Source organism: Danio aesculapii, chromosome 12, assembly GCF_903798145.1.
Source record: "Danio aesculapii chromosome 12, fDanAes4.1, whole genome shotgun sequence".
NCBI classification, from domain to species: Eukaryota; Metazoa; Chordata; class Actinopteri; order Cypriniformes; family Danionidae; genus Danio; species Danio aesculapii.
In genome coordinates, this window is record NC_079446.1 from 27,694,416 (window position 1) to 27,713,773 (window position 19,358).

The 19,358-nt window shown below is 34.1% G+C and overlaps 1 protein-coding gene across 1 annotated transcript in view; it reads right to left on the reverse strand.

Annotated features, from left to right (window-relative positions):
- The window catches only part of opn4b (opsin 4b), a 76,853-nt gene that overhangs the window by 27,183 nt on the left and 30,312 nt on the right, over positions 1-19,358 (reverse strand). Inside the window, exon 3 of the mRNA XM_056469384.1 lies at positions 15,708-15,841. Coding sequence (XP_056325359.1) covers positions 15,708-15,841 — 134 coding nt within the window. The remainder of the gene's footprint in view (positions 1-15,707; positions 15,842-19,358) is intronic.

Here is a 19,358-nt window from a genome sequence, read left to right on the forward strand (position 1 = left end):
TTTTTTTTTTTCAACACTATTTTTCCAAATAAAATAAAAAAAGACTTTCGCTGTTTGTTCAAACTTCTTATTTAAAATGAGCTGAAACAACACAGGACAACTTACAGATGTTACTACTTCAATGTGTTCCTTTTGGCGCCATTCATACCGCGGCGACAGCGGTACTTGGTGCGCCAGCAGCTTTTGACCGCTGGGTGGCAGTTTAACCACAGATATTCAGCTTTGCCTTTCCACAACACTAAACAGACTTTTCTGTGCGTACCTTATGTGATCAGATGTGTTCAATTAAAATATAATTTTGAGTTAGTTTTCTTAGTAATAAACATGATCTTATGCTCGGTCAGCGCGCTTCAAGTTTTGCCGTTGTGTGCTGTGTGCTCGAGCGGAAAAGCGTGTTACTTCTGTTTCATTGTTCAGTCAAATGAAAGCACTTCTGTTGAGGTGACAGCGGGGTTTGGGTTGTCAATGTGAGTATTGCAAACTTTTAAAGATGGAGGAGAGTACTCGTGGTCGCTGTTTCAAGTTATCCAGAGTTGTATTTATAGATCTTGAATATTACAATATTATTAAAATTACAATTATAACATCGACAGCAACTCGACTCGCGCACACCAGCTGATTCAGTCGTTTTCTAGTGACATACAAAAGAGTGCAGGGCTTCTTTTTTTTTTGTTAACCATAAAAGGCAGAAAAATAAGTGTTAAATGGACAAACACGTCGAACCTCCAGAGCTGCGGTCATGTCACCCAGCCCATGAAATGCGGAGCCAGCTCCGGTGTCATCTACTGAACGCAAATGCCCAGCTAGTCCAGCCAGGTATAGCAGAGAGGCCCTATCAAAAATGGCCAAATACAAAAGAGAAACTGATAAATAGTAGACGTTGATGAGAAATGGAGCAGCATATTTGGTAGTTGAGAACGCGCCGCTCCGCGATGTAGAGCTGGTTTCCAAAAAAATGCAGGCGGCGGAGCAAGATACCCTCTTTGCCACGGTTGCGAAAAAAGTATCTGCATGCGCCACAGGCACACCGTCTCAGTGCTGCTGGAAACATTGTAATCTCAAATAAGTCTCCGCTTAAACCGAACAAAGTCAACATGTTAGTTTTTCTGGCAAAGAATTTAAAATATGAATAGAAAACAAAAGGCGGAGAGACGCAGTTTTTTTTTCAACATCTGACTTTGTTACAAGCCTAGGCTAATATTTTTGTTCTTCGTTACTATTTATATTATTATTGATTAGTATTTGTGAAGTTTCTAAAATGTAACGTTTACTGTTTCAAGCAGTTAAAGTTATTTCTATTTAACTAGGCTACATTATTATAGGCTGTATTGTGTTGTTTTATCAACGAAAGTTAAACACCAAACATGTTCGTTTGTACGGATATTTAGCATAATACTTTGGCCTTTTTTGATTTCTTATTGTTTTACATGAAATGTAAATTAACTTAGGTAGGCTACTTGGGTACAGGGGCGTAATTTGTTGGTAGTATACCGAGAAATGCTTAGACAGTGAATATTGTCATCATTATTTAAAAAATTATAAATAAATAAATAAATAAATAAATAAATAAATAAAACACATACGGAAAGGATGAAATAAAGGATAAGCATGCTCTTAATCATTCTTCATAATCTGATTCGTAGCTATACATGCAATAAACTTATATTGCGCCGACAAGAACAAGCTCTAAAAGGTAAAGTCTAAAGCCAGAGGAGTTATTGATATTAATGTTAGTTGTTAATATGACCGTAAACACTGCGTTGTATAATTAACGCCGTCATTGTGTCGTGTCTGCGATTTTTTTTTTTCTCGTTGAAGAACAGAAAATTCATGTTATCGCCGTCTTCCCAGCCAGGTTTTCATGCACAGTTTCCATTTTTGTTTCTTCTCAAACAATAAAGTTTCGCTATAGCAGGCCCGGCGGCAGGATATCATAAATGAGGGTGCAAGGGCGCAATCCCATTGCACTTGACGACTGAATTTGGTCCTTTCTTGTTCCTTTTATTTAGGCTATTTATTCATTCATTACCGATATAGTCCTACTTTTTATAGTAATAATAATGCAGTTTCGCTATTACCGATTTTATTAATGAAGGCAACGATACCGTTTACATTAATGCAGAAAGATCATGGTTTAAGCACCAAACAAGTGGTTTAAATTATGTTAGTCTCCTTATTTCTTTCCGTTTTATTTTAAATATTATAAATGTTTAAAGTTTTAGGTAAAGACGTCAAAATATGCCCACACATGCAAGCTAAACCAGATCATATCTGAGTCATCACGCTTTATTACCCAACCAAAATCAGCGAGGAAAAAATAAATGTTTTAAATTAAATTATATTTAAATGTTAAATTAAATAAAAAAAATGAATTTAAATTTTAAATGCCATTTAAAAATATTTGCTAAAATTAATGTGTTACTTAGTTAAATTTTTAGGCATTAGCCAAACAGAAAGCCTGTCTACGGTAAATCCACACGCACTGAATAGCCTACCTTTTTCTTTTATAACACTGTAAACATAACTTCGCAGGTCGATCATCTTCAAACGCAAAAGGCATTTTTAAGTGTCCTAACTTGACTGCTGCTGTAGAATGGGATGTTTTTTTTACATAACTTTAAACGTGTGCTTTAGCTATGTCAAAATGAAAGCAAATTTTTTTAAGGGTTCTGCGTTTTGACAATTGTATAGCTTAATAATAATAATAATAATAATAATAATAATAATAATAATAATAATAATAATAATGGATATAACAAATTATAATATTATAGTATAGACATTTTTACTAGGCTACTTTAATATTAATCCCTAACTGAAAAACTAATGTGAAAATGACTGGCAGCTGTGCTAAAATTAATATAATGGCAAATTTCTTCTGCGTTTTTTCCCTTTATAGCTCAATAGTTTTATTCAAAGAATTAGTTAAGCAAAACATGAAATAAATTAAGCTGCGTGTCTTCGTGATATCCACTAGTCCAGTTTTCTCCAGTGTGAGTTTAGAGTGCGCCTCCACCGCATGTGCATTTATGCCTGCACCAGATCAAAGCAGGTGTAAAGTCCAGCACAAAGCGCTGTTAGTTGTGCGTTCAACCAGCAATACCCGCTCCACTGTCTACAACACACAAATACTCTAACTCTTTATTTGTGGACTTACTTTTGATAATAGGCTATATCATTACCTTTATCCTGATTCTATTTTTATTTTTATTATTCTATTTTTTTATTTTATTTTCTTTGTGTTATATCCATAATTGTTTGCACTACTGCCCTTTTTGCACTGTCTTTGTCCGCAGTGACGCTGCACTGCTTTGGCAATACGAATGTACAGTTATTTGTCATGCCAATAAAGCACCTCAAATGTGAAAATAGCCTAGGCAACAAATAACAAATCGGAGTCTAATAATAAAATAAATGCCATTTTCATTTTCATACATGTGTGGGTTTTGACAATATGTGTTTAATTAAGCTATAAAGATTAGCCTATCAGATGAAATGCATAGTGAAATATTAAATAAATGTCTCATTTGCTGAATATTTAATTAATCTATATCTTTAATATTTTTAAAATCACCTCGCTTTGGCCCAGAGAAAGAGGCGCGCGGCACCAGCGGACCTGTGCTTTCCCAAACAAAGACGTACAGTAACTTGCAGGTGAACTATGCATAGTTTTGGGGGGGAAAGAATATAGTGATGAGTGTTTCCCAAAACCTTTAGTTTCTCTGTCGCAGATCCATCATTTGAATCACATCACTATTAACCCTGCTTTTATTTATTAAATGCTTCCCAACGCCGCATTTCTGTTGCGCGAAAAAAAGCTGCTGCAAATAAACATTTATTTTAGTTATGCCAATGCCATTTTAATAGTTTCATTATAGTAGTTGCTGGTGTGCTTCATCTGCGTGATTTTGATTTGACATTCTTCCGCTAAACTTGCACTGTCTTGGCGTAAATGGGCTGTGAACTGTTGCTATTGAGGCTGAGGCATCAAGGTGTGAATAGGCTATAGTTCTCTCTTCAACTTTCAGGTTTGAGGTGGGGGAAGAAGTGGCAGAGGCAATTCAAATGTACCATCTCTAAATTAAAAAAGGCCACTTACGCGGCATCTGTGTGTAAAGATTATTACCTTATTTTTATTTTATTACTATTATTTATTTATTCATTCGTCATTCATTTTCTTTTTGGCTTAGTCCCTTTATTAGTCTGTAATTGCCACAGCGGAATGAACCGTCAACTTATCAAGCATATGTTTTACGCAGAGGATGCCAGGAGGGCCAGCTGGGGCTTCGGGACGGAGTGAAAGGAGAGGCAGGACTTTGCCCCGAGTCTGGGAAAGATGGCTTGCCGTCATTACACTAGTTTTCCGATGGCACACAAGTTACATGCGCCAAACACATGAACAAATAAATTAATAAATAAGGGAAAGAAAACATCTAGCCTTATAGGCTGAGTTCTTTTTGATTATAATCGCCGTTAAGTTTCCGTTTTAAATGTAAGGCTGTTGCATAAAATAATAAAATTGCATAAAATAATACAATTTTAATTTATAAGTGACTTTGCTGCGTCCCCCTTGATGTTTCAATAACGCATAATAATCTATACACCATATTAAAGACACTTAAATAGTCTACTTAACACTTTCCTTAAGATCACAGAATAATATGCAACATCTAATTCCGGGGATGTTCTGGGGGCAGGGTTTGCATGCAGCTAGCCCAACAGTTAAAACGCGACATGATTTCGGCCTCACTGATGCCCATTAACACCTGACAGACAAGCTTTAGGTTATGAGAAGGGGGAAGGGGTCTCCACTCTTAAGTGTTTTTCACAAACATGAATACACAAAATCCAAAACTCCGACATAGGACGGATGGCGTAACAAAACCTATGCGTTTAAAAACGAAACCGCATTAAATATGGGGCCTTATGAAAATGAATGTTTCTATGCACAACAACTTCTGAACTGAACTAGGCTACCTGTTAGGGGTGGGCGATATGACCTAAAATTAATATCACGGTATTTTTCATCTTTTGAACGGTGATGGCATAATATCATGGTATTACTTTCAATAGCAAAATAATATACATCTCAAGGAAGAACGGACAAAAGAAAGTCTCACTTCTATCACTCTTTAAAAGTTTTGGTTTGGGTCATTTTAAATGCTCAGTCTCGTTATGAGCTGATCTTCATTTCTCTGTGTTGGTGGAATAAAGCAGGCGAGTCAGCCGCACCAATTTATGAGCAGACAGAGCAGGATTCTCGCGATGACCACCAGCGCAATTCCGCTCTTTGTTATGAGCTGTAGTTTCAGTGTAAACTTAGTAAAGGTGAGTTTCTTTGGCAATGATGTGTACAGTGTTAGATTTTATATTTAGCGGACATTTGCGCTGAACACGCGGTGAATGCAACGCATCGAGATTCGGGCACCTTCTCCGAAAACACTCGATTGATCTCAGCTGGTGGATCAACATTTACCTCATGTCATGATCACTGTCATCTGCGCCATTATTATTATTATAACTTTAGGTGAGGTTTGCAAACCTGTGCACTTTTCTGTGAACCGTTTGCATTTCCTGCAGTAACAAAAGCTCCCTGTTTATTATATTCATTATATTCAGACACACAAATGCTCCCAAATATATTATGAGGGCGCATAGATTAAATTTCGGGCGCTCATGCGACCAAAATGGTTGCAATTTCGAGCCCTGTAGTATAAGGACATGTATTCAGACCACAACTGATCGTTTGAAGAAAATTGAATGCCTTATTATTTAGAATTAGCTATTATTGATGTAAATGCAGCCGTTCAAGCCGCGCAAAATTGATTTATTACGGTATTGACGGTATTAGAAAATCCATGTCGTGGCGCAATGTCACACCGGTGATGACGATGACGATGGGTTAGTAATTATATTATAACTGGTTATGTTCAGGTCAATGAAATAATACCTTTAATAAATAAAATATGTTCGTAAGAACGTGGTGGGCCAGTGATTCCATCGCTGTCATCAGTGGTTTAATGAGCTCAGGAGAATTCTGCTTTGCATTTTTCTATGCATTACTAACATCACTAAACCAGACATTTGTTTTATAAGTTAACCAAATATTCGCAGAGATTCAGCAGTTTTTTTTCTGACGCGTTTGCCAGTCAGTGGAAAAAAAAGTGGCCCTGTTTGCAGGTATTAATATTCGTTTTTTCATCAATCTGATGCAACTTTTATTATTTATACAGGACGTTAAAATGCAATTAAAAGTTTCAAATCAATTAAACTCAATTTATAAAAAAGCTAGCCTATTTTATGCATTAAATATAACTAATTTCCTTTATTTCTGATTAGACCATGCATTTTGGACTATTTTACAATTGTAATATGTGCATATGCTTTTTTTAAATAACATTCGTTTAACAAATATTTTAGCACATCGAAAGTAATTAAGTGACCTGTTTTTTTTTTTTATTAAAACCTTTATGCAAAAGGATCAGAGGATAAATTATCGTAGGATAAACGTATATGGAAAAACACCAATTGACGGGCTCTGCTTTCGGTTTTAAAAGAATCAAGCAGCTTTAAAAAATATAATTTGCTGAAGAGAAATGACAGGAAAAAAAGAAAGAAAAAGATTAAATATATAGTGACTGTTAAAAGAACATTTCTCTTTAATATATTCTTTCGACTCCGAAACATCAGCTAAGATTATGATGAATGACGGAGTTTCTCTATTGCCTGCTTGAGCAGTGCGTCCCGGTCCCGCAGGTTATGAACGAGGAGGCGGAGAGAATGCGCTGTTTAGTTTCGGCTTGATATATTTAAATAAAAACTAACACCGAACTGCTTTATAGCTCAAAAAGTTAAACTAAAATGCACAACTCTTGTTGGTTGCACCCGCGGGATGCACAATGAAACGCGCCATTATTTTAATTCTATATTCGTGAAGAATGAGCCATGAGATTGAGATTTTTGAAGGTGCTCTTTAGCGGCGAAGTTCCTGGCAGAGTAGCGAGTGAAAAAATGTGCATAAAGAAATTGGACAAGAGGAATAACATTTTAAATTATATAACAAGCATCTTATTCTTTCTAATCCTCGCCCAGTTTTAATACAAGTTGTGTTTTTTAAATATTTGTGGCTGGGAAGTTTATTAAGAATATATTTATAATTATATATAATTAAATAAATACATAATTATATATATATATATATATATATATATATCTATATATATATATATATATATATATATAGAGAGAGAGAGAGAGAGAGAGAGAGAGAGAGAGAGAGAGAGAGAGAGAGAGAGAGAGAGAGAGAGAGAAAGAGAGAGAGATATAGCAAAAAATAATTTTTATTATACTTTTAGTGATCTGCTTAAGGTAGGTCAATTTATTTTTTTTGCTTTTGATGAAGCAGCATTCAACTTAAGCTCTTTAGACCATTCCCCTGACCGTTTCTCAGTGTTTCGCCACAATATCTTTAAATAAATTATTTATTTAGGCATATTTTCATTAGTAATTTATTTTCATTATTCGTTTATTATTATGTACAATAATTCAGACATAAAATAAGATAGTAAAATATAATCAACAACGAAAATGTAAATAAAAACATAAATAAAAACATAAATGAAAAAGTCTTGTCTTAGTCCTATCAAAACGGCAAACACTAAAAGCAGGCTAAAAGACTGGTTTATTTATTTATTTAAGACTACTTATTGTACTGAATGTTTGTGCTTTCATGTTAGTTGTCTTTTATTTCTTCAATTCCAAAACGAGTCCTCTTTGCACTTAAAAAGTTTACAATAAAGTGTGTTAACAAATTTTAAATGATTAATGAAGGACTTATAATGCTTTGACCTATTGTTTAATATCATTTACAAGCACAGTAGCATATTTAAAGCTGCTGTAAAGGCTATTTCTTTCCGTTCGCATCCCGTCCCTTTGCGCCCCCTGGCGGCTTTTTCACAAACTGCGGTCTTACACTAAAAACAGAGCAGCAGTTATTTCAAACGGCGGCGGTATAAGCCACGGCGGTAATAGCCACTTTGAACTCTCACCTACTGTAATTGTTTTATGTTCAATCCACTTAAATTACTAAACACTAATACGCTAACTTAATTGACAAATCGATTGCGTGGAACCCAGCATTTTTTACAGTGTATGATATTTTCAGAGAAAAATCAACAAATAATGGATTATTTTCATGCAGTCTTTGCGCAGCACCAAATAAATACCACAAAACAACTTAACGGTGTGTAAAATTAAAAAAATTTGGCAAAGTAGGTTTGCCATATCTATTGCTACAGTATATGGACAACATTTTTGGCATGGTCAGTATGCTCAGTAGCTCACTTTGTATGATGTTATACTTGCGACACAGAGCACTCCAGTTCAGTAAAACCTTATTTAAAATCCATGTAAATTTAGATAGCTGCAGTGCACTTTTCTCATGTTTGCTTTTAAATATACTATTTGTTACATTTCTGTAAAAGTTTAGGTCAGTGGTTCACCTTCCAGTGGAAGATGTGCATCTGAAATGTAATGTAAGACAAAATATAAACTTATTTCGTGAAGCATTTAAAATTTGCCAACATTTTAGACAGCGCCCTCTAGTGGATTTGTCATCTGAAACATACAATAAAATGTACCTGGAGTAACGTATTTTACGTTTCACAAAAATGAAGACTGCCGCACATATTTCCAAATAGCCGTGCACTGTTTATTTTGCATTTTTAAACTGAGAACCATGCTAAAATTGAATGATAACTCAAGTGTGTGCTTTGAAAAATAACACATAAGCATATTTAATAAAATAGCATATTAAAAAAACATAAACATAAAATGTGTGTTATTGTGAGTGAACAAATACAGACGTACAACAAAATAAAAAAAGAGAGTAAGCACAGGGCATGTTTTAAGAAGAATGTCATATGTAACCATACTAGAAGCAGTGTGCAGATTACAGTGGGTGGGGAGAGAGGTTAACCCCCCTAATTAATGCTTCAACTCCCCTGAAGGAAGTCAAACTAGATATTTATAACATAAATATAAATTTGACCCCTCTAATATAGTTCATACCATTGCCAATGCATGATCGCACTCAGCAGGGATGCTGGGAAAAAATTCAGTCGGTGGTCTGAAACAAGCAGATCTAGCCAATTAAAAGGCACTGTAAGTATTCAAAAGACACTTTTCCTGTTAATGAAGTGCTTGTATCTAATTTATAGCCAAAATTATAGTCTAAAAGTGAATTCAAATGAAACTACTGTATAGTGTGTATTTTAATAGCCACCTGCATCTTTCATAGCTCATCACAGGTTACTGTATGTCAGAATCAAATTATTCACAAAAAACACTAAAAATAAGTTTGATTAATAAATTAGATCAAATATATGAATTTAGTTCACTGAGGCATGTGTATACTAAAAAAAGCAGACCCCTGATAGTCATAGTTTAATTCACACTCTGACTACAAGTGAAAGTTTCTTAAGATAAAAATACTCCTGAAAAGTTCAAATACTTAAAAAATGTACTTTTGTACAATAGTGAAGTAAAAATGCTGTCCACCACTGCCGGTACAGTATTAATAAAGCAAGTCTTTCTAGAAATCAACCACCTCGCTCGCGTTTCTTTGAAAAGTGTAAGACTTGAAATAGCCTTAGATGAAAGAAAACATGTTTTTCTTATCAACACAGAAATGCTAGTTAATTCATACAAGCTGCACATGCTGGAGACTGTGGATGTGTAATTATAATAATAATGGAAAGCCCTGTAACCCTGTGAATCTATAATTGCTCGGAAATGTCACTAATGTGAACCGGGTTCTCATTGTGCAGGCAGGAGAATGGTTTAAGTTTAGAAATGTGTCATTGAAAAGCGCATATTTATTGACTACATGTTTAAATATTGCTTTGGACACTATTATAGTCCTACGGTTTGAATAGTGCTGTGTGTATAAATGTAGATAGGGATAATGTACAATCGTGTGATCTTGTATTGTACTGAAGATTTTTATTTTTGCAATAATTGCTTAATGACAGTCTATTATACCAGAGCTATGTAATAGTTAAAAGAAAAGCCGTGAAATGAAAACCCTTTTGTTAATTGAAATAAAAGAAATGCTTAGTTTAGTATATTTAAGTACATTAGTATTATTAAATTAAATTCATCCTTATTTCTATAGCACTTTTACATTGGAGATTGCTTCAAAGCAGCTTCACATAGAAGATTATAGTAAACTGAAACAGACAGTCATTCCAGTTTTCAGAGTTTAAGTTCAGTTTAGTTCAATTCAGTGTGGTTTAATATTCACTGCTGAGAGTTCAAACAATGAAGAGCAGATCAATTCATGCGCAGCTCCACAGGTCCCGAACCATGCAAGCCAGTGGTGACAGCAGCGAGGAAAAAACTTCACCAATTGACGAAAGTGAAGAATAAAAAACACAAACTAAACAAAAAATAAATAAATCAAACTAAGAAGTTTTACAGCATATCTTCATCGTAACTAAAGTTGTAATTAACATTTATTAAATACAATTTTCATGTTTAAACTGTACTGTGAACTAACATGAACATTTTTTGGAACAAGCAAAACCAAAAGTTTACAGATATTACAAAAAATTCTGAAAAAAACAAAAAAAAAAAAAAAAACAAATGAGAGGTTACTGTAAAGGTACATTAGTGAACAATAATTAATGCATTATCTACATCCACAAATCAGAAAAAGTTGTGACAGCATGGAAAACACAAATAAAAAAAGAAAGTAGTGATTTCTAAATTTACTGTGACTTTAAGCCCAGAGAGTCAACAGGGTTTCTGGACACTGTTAACATAGGGCTTCCTTTTAGCATAGTACAGTTTTCACTAAAATTTGTGGATGCAACTACGTTTTGTAGTTGACAACGGTTTGCCAAAGTAGTCCTGAGCCCATGTGGTGATATCGCTTACAGCTGATTGACGATTATTAATGAAGCGCCGCCTGAGGGATCAGAGATCATGGTAGTTCAGCTTGGGCTTGTGCCCTTGTCCTTTACGCTCTGAAATTCCTCAAGATTCTTTGAATCTTTTAATGATGTTATGCACTGTTTAAGGTGAAATATCCAAATGTCTCCCTATCTGTCTTTGAGGAACATTGTAAACATTTCAATAATTTTCTCACGTATATGTTGTCAAACTGGCGATCATTGGCCCCTCTTTGCTCCTACAGGATTAAGCTGCAGTCACACTTGACTTTTCCTCCCATAGACTTACATTCATACGCACGCGAATGCGTCAGACCGGAAACGCAGGGTCATGCGTTAAATTTCGCAGTTCGCTGCGGTGCAAAGTTCAAGCTTGGTGAACTCTGACCTGCGAAATCGCATCACTTGACTGCGTGAGACCAAACGAGGATCAAAACAGGACCTCTCCGGACAGAAATTTAAAACATGGAGCAATCGCTCGCTTTTTTAATGTCTAATCATCTTATTTAATCCCGCCCCTTTTCGCAGCGCAGTACGACAGAATTTCGCACACACAAAGCCCAGTGTGACCGTAGCTTTAGACCTTTCTTGGATGCTGCTTTTGTAGCAGATCTTAAGTACAATCACCTGTTGACATCACCTGTTTCAAATCACATCCTTATTTAACCAATTTACCTGATTGCTAGCCCTAAATTGCTCCTGTCCCAACTTTTTTTTGGAACTTTTTTTTTCTGAATGACAGGAAAGGATGTATATTTATAAATGAAAATGAAGTTGACCAGACAAAACATGAAATATATTGTGTTCATATTGTCTGCAATAAAATACAAGTGGAAGTAAATGTGCAAATCACTACTTTCTTTTTTATTTGAGTTTTCCTCACTGTCCCATTTTTTTTTTTTTTTTTGTAATATTAACTATCAACAAGCATTTGTAACAATATGTATATTAACATTAATTAATAAACATACATATGTTCATTGTTAGTTAATGTTATCTCAGGTCCATTAATTGATATTTATGACTACATTATTAAAATCCAAAGTTGCATTTGTAAATGTTCAAATTAAAGTTAGTTAAAATAAGTGAATGTCTCTGAAAAAAATGTGGTTAACTAATTTTAAGAAAGAAAATCGTATTTATTTATAACTATATACATTTTAGTTGTCCCAAAAAAGTATTCCTTATATTTAATTTAAACTGATGCGCTACAGTAACTAGAGCTTATAAATGAAATAAACTAAAAATAAGCATTGACAGAATAATGCATTCCTACTATAAAAGAACAACAACCTCTTGTATAAAATATTAACTATGAAACAACATGAACAATGCATGACTGCTGGGAGTTATACAATTCTCAGATATTATTAATTAGGTGATGTTTGCAGTACACAAGTCAAGCCAAGGAATGCTTGTTAAATTCTGATTGAGTAAGATTTAGAAGGAGTCCTTGAATATGGACATTTGCTATGAATTATGTGTTATGATTTCACTTTTTTATTATTAGTCACTGAGTAATGTTGGTTTTTGAGCATCAACAGTTTAAAAATTATAATGCTGAATGTTCAAAGCAAAGGGAGATGATTTTATTTAATAAAATTCACTTTTCAAGGCCTTCTTTCAAAGTGCACTAGGTGGTTAGACGTGCCAGTTGACCAATCAGAGGCCATTGTGCATTTCTGAAGGACAGAAATACCGGGGAGTCAAAAGAGAACAGAACATTTGGTGTAGAATAGTAGGGAATTATTTAAAAAATAGTTTTTTTTGTTTGTTTGTTTTGATTTTTAAATACAACATATGCTTATTCTGAAAACGTATCCCTATACACATTTATGGAAATCGCAAATTATGTAGCCAGAGGAACGTGTGGCTGCATTTCATCTTTAAAATGAACGCTAACATTTCACTTGCTAAAGACAAACCTGAAGGGAAAATGCTCCAAGAGCAAGCAGGAACGGAAGACAGTTGCTGTAGAGGCCTGGCAGAGCACCACCAGGAATGAAACCCAGTGTCTGGTGGTGTCTGTGTTCCAGACTTCAGGCAGTAATTGACTGCAAAGAATTTGCAACCAAGTATTAAAAAGTGAACGTTTGATTTATGATTATTATTCTGTCCAATTACTTTTGGACTCTCAAGTGGGAGTGACATATGCAAACTGTTGTAATTCCTACAATGTTCGCCTTATTTGGATGTAATATATATATATATATATATATATATATATATATATATATATATATATATATATATATATATACACACATACACAGTTGAAGTCAGAATTATTAGCCCCCATTGAATTTATTTGAACATGAATTTTGAATTATTTCCCAAATGATTTTTAACAGAGTAAGGACATTTTCACAGTATGTCTGATAATATTTTTTTCTTCTGGAGAAAGTCTTATTTGTTTTATTTCGACTAGAATAAAAGCAGTTTATAATTTTCTTTAACCATTAAAAATTATAATTATTATAAAAATTATAAAAATTATTTGCCCCTTTAAGCTATTTTTTTTGATAGTCTACAGAACAAACCATCAATATACAATAACTTGTCTAATTACTCTAACCTGCCTAGTTAACTTAATTAACCTAGTTAAGCTTTTAAATGTCACTTTAAGCTGTATTGAAGTGTCTTGAAAAATATCTAGTCAAATATTATTTACTGTCATCATGGCAAAGATAAAAGAAATCAGTTAATAGAGATGAGTTATTAAAACTATTATGTTTAGAAATGTGTTGAAAAAATGTTCTCTCTGTTAAACAGAAATTGGGGATAAAATAAACAGGGGGAGGGGGGGGGGGGGGGCTAATAATATAGGAGGGCTAATAATTCTGACTACAACTGTATTTACGAAAAGTCAAAAAGTCAAAAGATTCAAAACTGAGAGTTACATGGAAAAACTTTGTCTTTGCCTGCAGTGTTTCACCTTAAAACATCATTGATTCATATAACAATAAATAAATGAGTGAAAAAATCTCTCTTTCCTGTGGTCCATGTATAGTGGAAGCCACTGTCTCATTCTTCTACAGCAGTGTGAGAGTGTTTTATTGAACATCAGATCTCTCTCACAAACCTCAGGTGGACGAGAGACTCGAGAGAGTTTAACTGAACTCATTCCACCTCATCAACCATACAGCAACTACTTCACTTCAAAGAACAAGTGCTTAAAAGGTCTGAAATCTAAACAAGACCATCAGTGATCCCAGGCAACCTCGGTCAACCTGCATTTTCTGTTTCATTACTGCCATTATTCGAAAGCCTAACATTAGAGCAACCTATAATCCCACATTTGCTTCTGCTCACCAGAAGAACATGTATAATCATGTCATTGTTGTGCTTCCAGTAATTTTTTTAATTTTTGACTGATATTAAAATTCAAAGCAGAGTAATATGTTTAGGAGAGCTTCATTGAATGAGAGATCACATTTGTAATTTAATGCATTTGCATAGAGCTGTTGAGTCATGGAGCATTTACTGCTATTCTAGAAAGCCATAAAGAGAAAATGGCTCAAATATGCTAATTCACCCCTGGGTTTCAGGACAAATGTAAAGTAGAATTGTTATTACAATAGAAAATTGCATTTTTTTATCAACACAAAAAGTAATATTGCTGTCAACAAAATAAAATGAAAAATTCAGTGAAATTAAATATATTAAAATATTTCAACTTATTTGATGTCAGTTACACTGCAAAAAAATCCACAGGGTCCACACAGTTCATTCATGTTGTTCCAACACAAATCAATTAAGTTAACTTAGCACTTTTAACAAATGTATGAGGATTGAACAGAAAAAAAAATTAAGTTGTCCCAATGAAATCTCAAGAATTGTGTTGTTTCAGCTCATTTTAAATATGTAGTTTGAACAAGTAAAAGAAAAATTTTATTGTAGCTGGCAAGGAAATATGGCATCAAATTATCTTGATGCACTAAAATTAAGAATGAATAAAAATATATAGATATAAGCATGCAGATTAACAAGCCATTTGAGAAAATGAGGTCTTTCATCCACTCAGAGTTGTTGATGAATAAGTAAAGGAATATTTTAGTCCAAAAATGTTTTATATGCTATTTATTAAGCAAATTGTACTCATTTTCATTAAAGGGCACCTTTAGAAAGAGAGAGCGAGAGAGAGATTCAATAGACATATCAAAAGGCACACTCAACTAAACAAATTAAATGTCTTAATTGCAGAAAAAATGTTGATAAACAAGAAATAATACGTGCTTTTCCAAAAAATATTTGTTTTTAATATAATTCTGTTTGTTGTTATTCTAGGATGATGAAAACATAATTACCACAGTTATTCTCCTCAGTAATAACACCCTGAAAAAAGGTTTATAAAACAGATAAATGTATCCTTAATTATTTTCATTCTGCTTGATGTACCAAAAACATTTCCATGGCACATAATAATGGTTGATTTAAAGAAGCCTCTTTGCATTGTAATCAAAACACTGATTCTGCCGCTATGACCTCTGGGGACACTGAGGTGTTTCTTCTCCTTCACCAGGATGCAGTTATGCATCAATGAATAATCCCTCTCCAACTGTGATCCTCTAGCATTATCTGTTCTGTACTTTCCTCTCATCTGTACTAGAATCGGTGAATCATGAAGATAATCTGCTATTAAAAGAAATGCCGTTCTCCTGGCGTCCAGCTCTTTCTTAACATCTGTGCAAGAAACGTTGAATGCCTTCAAAAGACTTGTTTGATCAAGTCGTGGTTTTCCGACAGCTGGATTACCTTTTTCTCCAAAGATCCATCGCTTGTGCAAACTGGTGGTGAAGAAGATTGGTGTCTGAGTGACACACATCAGGAAATCAGTGACAGCAAGATTAATGATGAACATGTTGGCGGGTGTTCTCAAACTCCTGCTCCTGAAAACATAAACAAAACAAATGCCAAATTGTAAACTTCTGAATTAAGAAAAAAGAAGATGTTTAGCAGTATGTTTCCATCCACCTATTTTAATGCACATTTTGAAATATCTTATAAAAAATACTTGATGGAAATGCTAAGTTGCTCATACATTTCTGGTATTGCACATAATAGCTTATGCTCACAAGTAAGTAGGATAAACTCTTTATCCGGTAAGAAAAAATGTGCATAGTACGAAGGAAACACATTTACAGAATAAATTCTAGCAAGCACATCAAAAAAGTCATTTGATTTTGTTTTTAAAGGTGCAGTATGTAAGTTTGTCATCCATGGGTAAACTAGGTATTGCACTCCCGGATCAAAACAAACGCAAGTGCAGGTTGCCAGATTGACGACAGGAGCAAGTGATTTAAATAACCGTGTTCTAAATAAAAGCAACGACACACAATAGAAGGAATATTTTCCATATTAAAAGGAGTTTTTGTCTTAACCAACATTTCAAATTGATATATTAGAAATGGCTTCTATTTCTCACAGGTCAACAAGAAAACTATGACAATGATCACCTCAGGTAAACCTCATTTAACTGCTGAGGATAATTTCTAGTCCATCGTCTGTATTTACATTCACCCACTGGCAGCCAAAATCCACTATGAAGCGTGTATGCACTGTGACTACTTTTATATTGTTGATTAGCAGCTGGCCATTTCACTCTGTCTCGAGCTGAAGCATGTCAGTGTCGACAAATCGCAGCAGGCTGTCATCGGTCCAATCAGATTAGCTTTGCGCTGAGGAGGGGTTTGGGAACAAATGAATCGCTGAACGATTCATATGGGAGTCGCTGGGATAATTAGGTAAAAATAAATGCAGATTATAAGAACATGAACATGTTTTTTGACCTTGCATGCATATTAGACTGTGTTGGAGACCCTTACAATCAAAATATGGCCCTATATCATGTATAATAGGGGTTCTTTAATCACTCATTTCTGATTTCTTTTATCTTTGCCATGATGACAGTACAGAATATTTTACTAGATATTTTTTCAAGACATTTTTATACAGCTTAAAATGACATTTAAAGGATTAAGTAGGTTAATAAGGTTATCTAGGCAGGTTAGGGTAATTAGGCAAGTTATTGTATAATGATGGTTTGTTCTTTAGACAGTCAAAAAAAAAAGGTTTAAGGTGGCTAGTAATTTTGACCTTAAAATGGTTCATAAAAAATTAAAAACTGCTTTTATTCTAGCCGAAATAAAACAAATAAGACTTTCTCCAGAAGAAAAAAATATTATCAGACTAACTGTGAAAATTCCCTTGCTCTGTTAAACATCAATAAGTAAATATTTAAAAAAGAAAAAAAAATTCAAAGGGGGGCTAATAATTATGACTTCAACTGTATCTATAAATAAATATGTGTTTCTTTCTAACATTGTTATTTTATTAAACTGCATGCCTTTCAGTGTCTGCTACTTTTCCCCGTGACTTTGAATATGCGTGCATCTGTTGCCTAGCAACTTCCTACATAAACATAACTTTCTGATATCAAACACATAACTTTACTTCAGATATGTCTTTCAAAACAGCATATTCAGTGTCATGAAAAAACCTTCTCTCTATCTTGTAAAAGAGGTTCAAGGGTGGTCTAGTAGCCTAACAACATATTTATAGGCTGTATTACCAAAAAGGTTATATTTTTAGGATGATGAATTCATTAAATATCATGACAGACATTCATTCATTTTCTTTTTGGCTTAGTCCCTTTATTAATTAGGGGTTGCCACAGTGGAATGAACCGCCAACTTATCCAGCTTGTGTTTTACACAGCGAATGCCCTTCCAGCTGCAACCCATCACTGGCAAATACCCATACACTCTCATTCCCACACACACACTACTGACAATTTAGCTTACTCAATTTACCTATAGTTCATGTCTTTGGACTGTGGGGGAAACCGAAGCAACCTAAGGAAACCCATGCGAACACAGGAAAATGCAAACTTCACACAGAAATGCCAACCGACCCAGCCGAGGCTCGAACCAGCAACCTTCTTGCTGTGTGGCGACAGCGCTACCGCACCGCCAACGATGACAAACATTCAGTTGTAATTTTAATATCTTAATAGAAGCTTTGAATGTAAATATGATGTGACAATATGACATCTTATATGAGAACGTAGAAAAGTTCAATTAGATGCCATAGAAATGAATGCTATGGTAATTCTAGGAATTCTGGTATTCCAGTAATTCTGGTAATTCTAGGAATAAACTTATGAGCACAATTAAGTAGGATGACATTTTTATCTGATAAGAGTGCATGTGTATTAACTATAACAGAAACACATTTACTGAATAAATATTAGCATGCACATCCAAATAGACATGCAAGTTTATTTTTTAGCAGATTATAACAAACAAACAAAGTGATAACAAAAATGGCGAGATGGGATAGCAATAATAGACCAGCGAACCAGCGAACAGACCATATTGTAAAACATCTGAAATTTTGTTAATGAAAATGAAGTGTGAATGAAGTTTTAAATCATTCTAAAATCCCTCAGCCAAAGTCCATCATCAAAGTAGCTCGGTCTTGAGCAGCTGATCTCCCAAAGAATGCTCTCACATCTCCAAAAGTGCAGGTAATTTAATATTTAAGAAATTAGACCTACAGCGACTTCTACTACTGCAGCAAATTACATTTTTCTAATATGTTATTTTGTTAACATTATATTTGCTTATATTATATGTTATTTTGTTATATGATATTTTGCACCAATGTATCAAGAAGTGACAATTTTGATCTCTTTGACTCTTTTTGGATAGAAATGGCACAAAAGTTTTATGTTACAGTTTTGCGGAAGAGTTTATTTAGCATCTTTAAATGGAAACATAGCTAGTGGCAGTGGTGTTTTTGATTCTGATTGGTTGTTTTTGTTATGGTATGGTTATGTGTGTTTTGAATGGGCCATAAATCATAATATTTTTTAAACGTGCTTTGTGGTGCACACATTTCACTTGAGGCCAGATTTACTAAAGAGGGTAACTTAACATGAAACCACAATCCCATAAAAGGTTCTACATGTGTCAGACAATGAATACAGACACAGCAGCACATTTGCATAATGACCAAAACAATCTTCCAAGATCAGAGAAATAATATTGCTTGGTAATTGTTATGTTCATCATCGTCTTCTGCTATTCCAAACAAATGAACCCCAATGGAGAACATTCTCCAACTGCATTTTTCAAATATAACAGTATATCAAGCACAAAATGGATTAAGGCATGCTTTCTGAGGTGTTAAATAATTGTACACATACCAGTAAAGTAATAAACAAAATACTTATACTTAGTACTAAACAAAAGAGTATTGGAAATCTATAAGTAAATTGATTTTATTGATTGACTTTAATACTTTTCTCCCATAAATCCCATAAAACCTCCTAAAGGGAAACTCCTAAAATATCTTATGGCGTGAGTTGAGCCATAAATAAAAAAAATTAATGAACAATAATAA